The sequence below is a fragment of the Hibiscus syriacus genome, unplaced genomic scaffold (genome assembly GCF_006381635.1).
Source record: "Hibiscus syriacus cultivar Baekdansim isolate YM2019G1 unplaced genomic scaffold, ASM638163v2 tig00011079_pilon, whole genome shotgun sequence".
NCBI lineage: Eukaryota > Viridiplantae > Streptophyta > Magnoliopsida > Malvales > Malvaceae > Hibiscus > Hibiscus syriacus.
Window position 1 is genome coordinate 207 of NW_024062242.1, and position 11545 is coordinate 11751.

At 34.0% G+C, this 11545-nt stretch overlaps 3 protein-coding genes across 3 annotated transcripts; 1 reads left to right on the forward strand and 2 right to left on the reverse strand.

The window, feature by feature from the left end:
- The first annotated feature begins 2531 nt into the window (after positions 1-2531).
- LOC120204534 (acyl-coenzyme A oxidase 4, peroxisomal-like) lies at positions 2532-6120 on the forward strand. Its single transcript, XM_039204588.1, is given in 15 exon segments — positions 2532-2612; positions 2987-3091; positions 3283-3389; positions 3501-3578; positions 3667-3790; positions 3929-4002; positions 4090-4149; positions 4272-4320; positions 4323-4380; positions 4733-4892; positions 5071-5147; positions 5233-5363; positions 5366-5403; positions 5498-5590; positions 5875-6120. Coding segments are annotated over 15 exon segments (1299 nt in total). The 5' UTR covers positions 2532-2599; the 3' UTR covers positions 6007-6120.
- Positions 6121-7155: 1035 nt separating this feature from the next.
- LOC120204535 (bifunctional monothiol glutaredoxin-S16, chloroplastic-like) lies at positions 7156-9568 on the reverse strand. Its single transcript, XM_039204589.1, has 2 exons — positions 9103-9568; positions 7156-7782 (listed from the first exon to the last, which is right to left on the reverse strand). The coding sequence occupies exons 1-2, from the start codon at positions 9505-9507 to the stop codon at positions 7279-7281; spliced, it is 909 nt and encodes a 302-aa protein (XP_039060520.1). The 5' UTR covers positions 9508-9568; the 3' UTR covers positions 7156-7278.
- Positions 9569-10585: 1017 nt separating this feature from the next.
- Positions 10586-11026, reverse strand: LOC120204536 (protein SLE1-like). Its single transcript, XM_039204590.1, has 2 exons — positions 10884-11026; positions 10586-10819 (listed from the first exon to the last, which is right to left on the reverse strand). Exons 1-2 carry the CDS (start codon positions 10996-10998, stop codon positions 10587-10589), a joined length of 348 nt encoding a protein of 115 aa, XP_039060521.1. The 5' UTR covers positions 10999-11026; the 3' UTR covers position 10586.
- Between the last annotated feature and the right edge of the window lie 519 nt (positions 11027-11545).

The window sequence follows — 11545 nt, forward strand, 5'->3', positions numbered from 1 at the left end:
TGGATAATAGTCTGAAGTGTCACATTGACTTTTCAAACTTTGACTCTTGACGAAAAACAAGGAAATTTAAAACTTTCATTAAAATAAAATTTTTATTTTACATAAGTTAACCAAAACAAGACAAATTCGATCAGAGCATTCGTAACTAACACTTTTCTTACATGCCAACACACTATATACAATCAAAATACATACTTTCTTAGTTACTTTTGATTTGATCTTTTAGCAATGATGTCGTTCTTGTCACCCCTATTTCTGTTATTCTGAATTCTTGGTACCTACGTGTAAATCACTTACTTGTTAAGTCACAGACTTAGTGAGACATAAAATAAACATACAACAATAATATCATGAATACACACTACTATCAATCCACTAAGACATTGCAATGCACCTGTAGATATCCCATTATGACATATAAGTATGATAGCATGAATGAACATTATGTGTCATAAGAGTTTTCTTTTAATTTATCTTTGAATGCCTATGTACATTATTGAGAACAGAAGGTACGTGAGTAGACTTAGGTTGTGCATAATGCTGTCACCACAGCTCAAATAAAATCCCATTAGGGGCACTGAATATTTGTCCCGAAGGACCACTATATCCCGAATAACCAATATGTCCCGAAGGACCACTATGTCTCGAATGACCACTATATCCCGAATGACCACTATAATCCCTCGACTCTTGGCATGTCAATTATACCTACAGCTCTCATATTAAATAACATGGGCTTAGTTACCAATACCTTTCTCATTTCATATCTCTTTCATCACTGTCCATGTAAACACATAAGTCCTTCATATGATCATTTCTATTATTCACATACCTGGAAGGATTATCTGATAATGACATTCATTCATATAATATCATGTTAAATCATGAATGAATTATGCATGTAATCACTATAACATTAACACATATATATGTATGCATGTGCATGAATATGGAATCATAAATTCATTTATAAGAGATAGATTTATCGCAAGTCTTATCTCAATACAATTCTATCTAGGATATGCACTCACCTTAGCTTTGCTTGATTTAACTCGATCCTAATCCTTCGATTGTTCCGGAACAAGCTTACGTTCACTATCTACATAATTATACATTTATAGATATTAGTAATCTAATTGTATACTCTAATCTTCCAATTTTTAAGCTAAAGGAAAGGTAATTTTCATTCTCATTTATAATAGGTATCGATACCCCCATAGGGTATCGGTACCCCTACAATAATCTGAAAATTTCATCTTAAGGGAGGGTATCGATACCCCCCTATAGGGTATCGATACCCTTATTGCATTCTGATATTTGTTTTTGTTCAAGGGGTATCGATACACCTTCAGAGGGTACGATACCCTCTGCCCATAAATTACATTTTGAGCACGAAATTTACTTCCTTTTTAGCTCAACACTTCATATTTCACCTCCTTTAATATCTTTAACTTGCATACACCTACTTAAACTAATTTATACCCATTCAATACCTCTTAAACTTAAAAATCCAATCCTCTACATAAAATTCAAGAATCTCACTCAAATTGCAACATGTTCTAAATCTAATTCTAACACTTCATATTCCTTAATCAAGTTGGTGACAAGTGTAATTCAACTTCCAATTCTCATTATGAACTTTATTTCAAAATTTCATTCAAGAACTCCTAACCTTTAATTCTTCCTACACTATTCATCTTGCTGTTTTAAGATAAATTAAGCTTTCTTTAAGCTTAATTATCATCTAATGATCAAAACCAAACTTAAATCTCAACTATTAATCAACTATAAGAATTCTTACCTTTACCTTGGCTCACACGCACAAAGAAGAAATGAGGAGAAGAGTTGTTTGGAAGCTTGGATATTTGCTTCCTCTCATACACGTGACCTCCATATATAACTAACTAAATTTAATTATTTACTAACAAAACGACCATGTTGTCCTTCTATTCTTCATTCTTGAAATTTGATCCTACACAACATTTTCATATAAGTCCTTGAACTAGTCAATTATTATACTTTAAGTACCAAATTCCATAACTTTATAATTTAATCACTAACCCAGTATCGAGAATGTTACACTTTTGCTAACGTGATATGTAATCAAATTAATAAGAGTTAACAACTCCATAATCACAATAAAACAAATAAAAAACAAAAGTGATTAGTGCGTAACTTTTTCAAATTAGAAATTAATTCTTTTAGTAACTTGTTACATCATCAAATTAATAGAGTTAACGATTTAATAACCAAAACATAATAAATTAATAACGTACGTGAGTAAAACATAATAATCAATAATACAGTATCAAACTTAATCTTTTCAAAATCAATAATAAAAATTGAACATGTCACCAATTCTCCGTAATGACTGTCCCTTATTTTCATATTTAATGAAATAGAAAAGATAAGATAATAGGTTATCCCAATACTAAATTAAAAGCCGTTACCTCCAAATTATAAAATATCATCCAATAGATATATTGAGCGTACTCGTTCATCCCCTTTTTCTATATATCAAATCCTAACTTGCGTGCCAACTCTGTCTTTCTCCTACCTCCCTGAAAAAAAACAAAACAAAGAACTCTCATTTGATCCCATGACTGTTCAAGGTTCGTTTTTTCTATACAAAATTAATCTTGCAGAAGTATACTTTTTTTGTGTGTTTTTATGACGATCTTTCGCCCCGTTTGATTTTGGATTTGCTCTTAAATGATTGATATTAGGAACAGCTATTAGTAATTTTCTAGAATATTAAACAAATCCTAGCATTTTTTTTCTCGAAGCTTTACATATTATTCATTGATGGGTACATGGAAATATGAAATCTTGGGTATTTTAATTTATCAAAAAAACCCGACGAAGTATTTTTTATATAATTTCTATTTGCGGTTTTATTTTCACCTATGATAGCTACAAAGTGACGGTGTATATGGTTCTTGTGTTTGTTTAGTCTAATAAATTTGTTGGCTTTATTGTCCCGCAGATCAAACTGACAAAGGTGCCAAGCCTTCTTATTATTACTCCCCATCTTTGGATGTTTCCGTTGCATTCCCTCAGGCTACTCCAGCGTCTATTTTTCCTCCTGGTGGTATGGATTCTTTTCATTTTTCTCAGTTTTTATCTCTGCTACAAATGTTGCTTATGTTTGTGCATTTGGACTTGTTGAAAACGGTGTCAAGTTTGATTGTTTTTGGATTATTGCTTCCGATTATTAAATGAATCATGGGGTTTTCTCGAATTCTAATTATGTGCTTGTTTTGCGCTTGCGAATCAATTCAGCTTCTGATTATTATCAATTTGATGATCTCTTGAGGCCTGAGGAGCAGGCTGTCCGTAAGAAAGTACGAGAGTGTATGGAAAAAGAAGTAGCTCCTATAATGGCAGAGGTATCTTTCTAATAATTAACCTTTCTCACAACATGGATTGATGACTTTGGTTTGGTAGATGACAATTAAATGTTGTGATGTTTAGCAACTAATATGCGATTTTTCTCTCAGTATTGGGAGAAGGCGGAGTTTCCATTCCAAATCATTCCCAAACTCGGTGCTCTTCGTATTGCTGGTGGTACCATCAAGGTTAGTCATATATGGGTTTTGGTTTTTAGCTAATTTGTTCCTTGAAAGTGGAAATTAAGTATGATGTTTTGTTATTACTGATTTGCAGGGTTATGGATGCCCTGGTCTCTCGCTTACCGCAAGTGCTATTGCAACTGCAGAGCTTGCTAGGGTCGATGCAAGTTGCTCGACTTTTATATTGGTGCATTCATCTCTGGCCATGCTTACCATTGGTGAGATATGTGAAACGAAGACCATTTCACTCCATAAATTTTTCTAATTTTTTGATTCATTCTTTTATTAATTTTCTTTTTAAAAATGATAAACAATTAATCACAATCTTGCACGCTTGTCGGGAAATATAATGATAGCATTTTGCGGGTCAGAGGAACAGAAGCAGAAGTATTTACCTTCTTTGGCACAATTAAAAACTGTAGCTTGTTGGGTAGGTGTTTATTTTCGGCATTAACTTCATGGTTGATCCTTAATGTCTTTTTGAGCCATAATTAAAGAAACCTAATGTTATCTTTAGGCTTTGACCGAGCCTGACTATGGAAGTGATGCTAGTTCTCTAAACACAACTGCAACAAAGGTCCATCCACAACCTTGTATTTTAGTTTTCACATATCTTCTTTTGATATAACTAATTTCAACCATTGATCAACATTCTAAATTTTGTGTTGTATCGTTTTTGCTTTCATCTCAAACATTCAGGTAGAAGGAGGTTGGATACTTGAGGGACAAAAACGCTGGATAGGAAACAGCACTTTGCTGATGTGTTGGTTATTTTTGCCAGGAATACTACAACCAACCAGATAAATGGGTAAGTGAAACATCATATGAGAAATAGTGTTTAGGACTTGGTCTTGCACACAAATTAATCTTTCTAATGGCTTCAAAAATAGACATGACCGTGTGTTCACCAGAAACTACAAAGTATTAGTATTATCAAATATACAATGAGAATCCGATATCAATTTGCAGCAAAGAAACATTATATGAAGACAAAGTTGTTTGCAGACCTTGAAATTTTACTATAGGCATGAGCCATTGTTTCCCAAGTTTACTGAAACAATAACCTAAGAGAGAAACATTGGGATTGCTAATTGTAAGGTGGGTAGATCCATTGCGTGCACGTTTTTCTTAATAACGAATGCTTCTGCTTTCTGTTTCAGATATTTAGTTAAGAAGGATTCCCCTGGATTGACGGCTACAAAAATACCGAACAAGATTGGATTGCGAATTGTTCAAAATGGAGATATTCTCTTAAAGAAAGTCTTTGTTCCGGATGAGGACAGGTTACCTGGTGTGAACTCTTTTCAAGATACAAGCAAGGTTTGTTCTAATAACCTTCCTCAAAATATCGTATCTCAACTTAGTCCTTCTGCTTTCTAACTGGTCAACAAGCTCCAGTTAGTGAGCATAATTTTCCCATTTATATGGACTTTTATATTTTATCCTACTGGATCTTATGCGGTATTAATGCATGTATAATTTCCACCATGGAAAGCAGGTACTAGCTGTTTCTCGAGTAATTGTTGCATGGCAACCTATTGGCATATCAATGGGTGTATATGATATGTGTGTCAGGTATTGCATGAATTCTGTTTTTTCTCTTTGGGAAATGGCATTTCAAGCATGCAAGATGACATGTTCTACATTTGATATGATGTAGGTATCTGAAGGAGAGGAAACAGTTCGGAGCACCATTGGCAGCCTTCCAACTTAACCAGCAGAAACTTGTTCGCATGTTGGGTAATATCCAAGCAATGACCCTTGTCGGTTGGCGCCTTTGCAAATTGTACGAAGCGGTAAAATGACTCCTGGTCATGCCAGCTTGGGAAAGGTATTGGACATCTTAAGCTATAGGAAAACCATGATTTTCATGTAAGGTTTTGTTTTGGATTCTTAGCCATGACAACCTGTTATATGATCTTCAGTCTTGGATTACCTTGAGGGCAAGAGAGACGGCGGCTCTAGGACGGGAGTTACTCGGTGGCAATGGAATTTTGGCTGATTTTCTTGTTGCCAAGGTTTTCTCTACCCTCACCACAGAATCACTTTCAGTTTCTTTCTGCCAAAACACAACAATTTAGAATATATCTATGTTAGATCAAACTGCAAAGTGGTATTTTGAACCTCGACCCGAGGTTCGAAGGGCATAAAGTATGATGAATAACTATTAGTTGTCTGTTTTTCTAGTGATTCTGATACCATCTTCAGATTAGTAACAAGATCTACCTTTGCTTTTAAAGGAGAAAAATAGAGAATTTTTGTGGAAACATGTTTGAGTTTTCTTGGTTTCATCATGATGCAGGCATTCTGTGATTTGGAACCCATTTACACGTACGAAGGCACGTATGACATCAACAGCTTGGTGACTGGTAGGGAAATCACTGGTTTTGCCAGTTTTAAACCAGCCTTATCGAGCCAGCGAAGCCGCATGTGAAAGATTGTGTAAACTTGTACTCTGTATGGAGAAAGGAGTAGATGTTGTACAAAGTGATGAACTTGCTACTGAAGAAGTTGAATAAATTAATTAAAAAAAACATAATTGATACAATACTGTTTTTTTTTTTTGGATAAGCTATCTGGATAGTAATTCATGTGTTGGTATGTTTTATTTTGATACATATTTGAACATAATGATTCAATTTAGATAAGGTTTTATATATTCAATAAGTATTATAATTTGTGCGTTTAACGTGAACATATTTATATCAACTTCATACAAAACATATAATTTGTTTAATATTAATTTTGATATTATTAAATCAATCATATATTATATTGCATTCGTATTATCATTTTAATACATTACATTTTAACTACTTTTAATAATATGTTTATTCTCTGTCTTTGATTTATCTTGTATTTTATATATATCTTAAGAATCTAAATTTATTTACGAAAAAAATGATTATTGTATCTATTATATATTATATAAATTTATAACAGCTGTTCTTGATCTATCCCCTACCAGGAATGGATGGGCTTGTTTATCTAAAAGTTTTCTACATGATTATATTTATATAATAGATTTTAGACTAAATTATATATTTAGCCATTCAATTATTTGTACGATTTTATTTTGATCACATAATTATTCTTTTTTAAAATCATGTTTTCAATTATGTTTTAGTTTCATTTTAATCATCTGCCGTTAAAAAATTAATAGAGTTACCAATGTAGTATTTTTTTTATGTTTTTCAAAGATGACATGACATTATCTTATAACGACACATCAATATCATTATTAATTTTTAAACGATAGATGACAAAAATATAACATTAAGTATGAATTTAAAAAGAATAGTTAGGCGATCAAAACAAAAACACACAAATAGATGGATAATATGGATAATTAAATGCATAGTTTCCCCTATATCTTAAATTTTTTTGAAAATTAATTTGAGAGAAAAAATTGTATAGATTTATTAACTTCGTATTCAATCCTCATATAACAATTTATAATATTTTTATTTAAACATTATATAAAATTGTTAAAAAACCAAGACAACCTTTTGATAATATATTAATTTCAATTATTTAAAAAATGCTTTAATTATCTCAGAGTTAGTCCTGATCAACCTATTCCTATAGCATAATCATCATTTTATAATAATAATAATAATAATAGAGATAAAGATTACACGGTAGTTTAAAATAATTCACACACGCTGTCATGGTTTGACACTGCTGAGAAGAAAACTGAAAGCCGTTACTGTTTGAACAAAGCAGCAAGTTCATCCTTCTCGTACATGGAGGTCAATATATCACACCCTCCAACCAGTTCTCCATTCACAAAGATTTGAGGGAATGTGGGCCAATTACTGTACTGCTTCATTGTCTCCCTCAATCCACAATTATGCTCTTCATCCAGCACATCAACACTCTCGTAATCCACTCCTTGGCTCTCGAGAATGGCGATTACTCTCTGCGAGAATCCGCACATCGGGGCACTTCTTGACCCCTTAATGAAGGCCACTACCTTGTTCTGCTTCACCAACTTATCGATGAGTTCTTCGAGTGGAACTGTCAATTGTACATTACGACCGGGTGTAAGTCGGAGATCTGCCTTCTTCTTCGGGGGCTGCCGGACCCAAGTGGTGTTTCCTGTTTCATTGCCTGGTGGGACCTTACCTGTTGCTTGTATATGCTCTTCCATCCATGACTTCCAAGCTTGAGTTAAAGCTGTTCTATCGGGTTCATTGACTACGCCAACCTACACAATGCTTAAAAAAGAATACACTAAGAAATAAACACAAGCAGTTTTACAATAACATGACCTCTCAACAAAAAGGGTTAAGAAAAAAGGTCAAATTGTGTAAAGGTGCAAGTATTAGATGCGAGTAAAATTTGACTCGAAAAAATTAATTTTTTTCAATTAGATTCGACCTAAAAAACTCGACTCAATTTGACTAAAAAAAATCAAATTCGAGTCGAGTTATAAAATAGAACTCGAATAACTCGAAATTTTTAATAACTAATGAATTGATTTTCAGATTCGAGTCTCGTAACACTGCATGATATATGTATATCGCATATAAAGAAATATATATGCATATCATTTATGATTATATTTAAATTAGAATCAATTAGTATCATAACATTATAAATATTTACAAATAAATTTAAACATAAACTCGAACAACTCTACTGAAAAAATTTCCAAATAAAATTTGAGTTAAATAATACACGTCAACTCGACTTGATCAAATTTTTTGACTCAGACTTATCAAATACTCACCCCCTACCCAAGATGCCTATGGGGGACCTTTATACAATTTGACCCAAAAAAGAATACACCAAGGACATCAAAGTCTGGTGGGATTTCAATTTTCAACTCAACTAGCTCGGTAAGAATTAGAAGCATTGTCTGCTTAATCTATTCAAACCTCAAGGATGGTTAATAACGAAAGTTCTCAAACTACAATTTTTACATACAATCCACCCAATTTGGTGGCATACATTCGACTTCCAACTCATTTTCCAAGATGAATACAATTCTGAAAAAGATCATTCACCTTGATGACTGGTCACTAAACAATCAAATTACAGCACATGGATAAACACAAAACCATTGGAACAGTTTTGAAACAACTAGAGCCACCAAATTACAGATAGGAATGAGCTTTTGGCAACTAAACTGTGAAGTAAAACAATCAGAATGTTGTAAACATTAGTGAGCTAAATATATAAGCAAATCCATCCAATATCAAAATTAAACAAGCTGCACATTTCCTTGGACTACATTGCTCTAATTGATGTTTGAACTCGAATCTTGGTGCATGACATTGGTTCAAACATCCTATCCATCAATCCAGATATTAAAAAGGTCATATTAATGTCATTCGCTTTTTTAATTAAATGCCTTGCACTGATTTACTCATTAATTCCCAAACACAACAATCAGCATCCAAAGGATAATAATAACAATCAACACCGGCACATTGAAAGCTGTTTCTATGGACATTATGTATTGTACCGTAGTGACCAATTCTCAAAAAATAGTATAAAGAGGAAGAATATTTATAAAATGCACCTTAACGGAGCAGCAAAGGTGCGGCACTGATTTTTGATGAGTAAAAATGCTGCCAGCAATGTTACGCGAGATGCCGATGAATTGAAGCTCGTCGTATCGATCAAAAACGGCGTAGACACCGGCATCGGAAGGGAATTGAGCGGCGAATTCCTCGGGAGTGGAGGGGAAGGGAACGGGTTGGATCTCGGAGAGGTTCTTGATAGCGGAAACGATTACCGAAGGGCGAGTTTTTGTGGAGAGATGAGGCCTTAGAGAAAGGGAAGGGAAAGAGAAAGGGAAAGAGAGAGGAGGGGTGAAGGGTGAATATAAGGAAAGGATAGGGGTATTTCGGGTAGCAGGAGAAGAGAATCTGCGAAGTGAAGAAGATAAGGTGAAGAGGGGAGAGACCTTATTGAAGGCGGCCATTGGAAACGCTGGTTTTGTGAAATAGGATAATATTTGTTCTGTTGGTGCTGGGAACTCGAACTTGGAGGGACTCGAAACGGGAACTCGTAATCAACTAAGCAGAGATATGTTTGATTTTTTTTTACTATAAAAAACTGATGATTTTTATTTGTTTTAAAATTAATGGAAATAGTAAGTATTCCAATCATATTATTTATTTATTTTAGCTGTATAAAATATTTTTTATTTATCTTTTTTATTTTTCAGTATTTTATCTTGAGACATCAAGTTGCTTACCACTTAAACTAATCTTAACTATATAAAATATTTTTTATTTAATTTATACATGTACCATTTTCTCTGTTTTTTTAGATGCTTAAACTATCCTTCACTATTATAAGTATTATTTATTTTCTCTAGAATTTGCAGATAAAATTATTCTATAAGTATTGAGGCGTTAGTAATGACAGGAAAATAAAATAAAACAACAGATAAGAATTATTCACAAATTTTGTGGTGATGAATCAAAATATCATTTTTCCTAATTGGTGTAATTGTTATAATGTACAACACCCCCAAGTTAAAACAGTGTTTTAAAAGCTTCGTATATCCAAAGTTTTGAAATGAACAAAGTGATACTGCTCTTCTCAAAAGCAAACTCAAACCTAACATTTAGTGTATAAAAAACAAACAAAATATTTAGTGTGTAAAAAACAAGAGAAAAGATTTTTAAATGCTGGAAATGGTTTGAATTTATAGGTTGGTCTTCAATCATAGAACGGATATACCGACCATTTCTTCTAATGTTGGAAGCCAAATGAAAAATATAAACCATTTCGTAATTTATATTCAAAATTTATAATAATTTTTTAAATAATATCGACCAAATATATAATTCATTCGGAAGTCGAAATGCACACATAAAAGGGAGCTGCACTGGCGAAGTGGAAACCTCCCATATGCCATATTCCACTACACTGTTAGAACCGACAGAAAAACACCACCAAAACATAAGACAATCTTGAAGCTAATCAATCTAGACTTGTAGATACAAGAGCACCAAGACGTTGGACTTGAGCAAACAGATGAGCAGCAGGCACTTATGGGGCATTACTCCTAGTTCTGTATTTGGACTCGTCGATGCCGGTTCCTTCCTCGGCCGCCCTCTCACTCCCAGACTTGTCGGTGGTACTGAGTCCGCCTTTCCTGCCCATTTCCTGGTACCCTTCACTTCCTATCTGCTCCTTCCTTGTTTGTCCTCCTTTGCTTCCCAGCTCCTGATACCCTTCTCTCCCCAGTTGCTCCTTCCTTGTTTGTCCTCCACGGCTCCTCCCTAAAACACTAGCTCAACATCAAACTAATGCAACCACGAACAAATAGTATCCAGGATCACCTACCTTCTGCAAGGTTCTCTTGAGCTTCGAGACTCTTGCCACCAGTTCCACCGGGAACAACCGTTTCTCCCTGCCTTGCCCTGGCGTCGAGTTCCTCTCTTTCTTGTTGAGATGCCATCGCGTGCTTTTGCTTCTTTCTCTTTAAAAGAACTTGGGAAATGAGAATGACACGGCTTACAAGAGGGTGAGTTCACATAACGATGCATGCAAAACATAGGGTTTATATAAGAGGCAAGCTATAAAGATAAAGGCGAGGGGGTGCCGATCAAGGTAGGAAGGACACGTAGCAGAATAAACTTGGCGAAGTAGGAGCAATGAAGCCATATGGAAAGGACACGTAGGCGCTTAGTCCTTCACTTTCATTCAACACCTATTGACACGAGTCCAGTTCTTGCAGAGTTAGCTAGCTAGTAGTCTAGTACTTAGTAATTTGGAACAGACACAATATAAAAGGTTAAAAATGAAATTATAGAGTTTTAAAAAATAAAATCAGATTTTAAATTAAAATTTAAAAATTTCAAAATAACGATTATCCACGCCTTATTTATCTATCCATTATTGATTTGGAATATTTGGTTTCTCAAATTTCTCAGACCTCTCGCGAAAGAAAAATGTCCATGTCTGGGCTATGTTTCCTCTTTCCGGGAAAGCAATCTTCACATCAT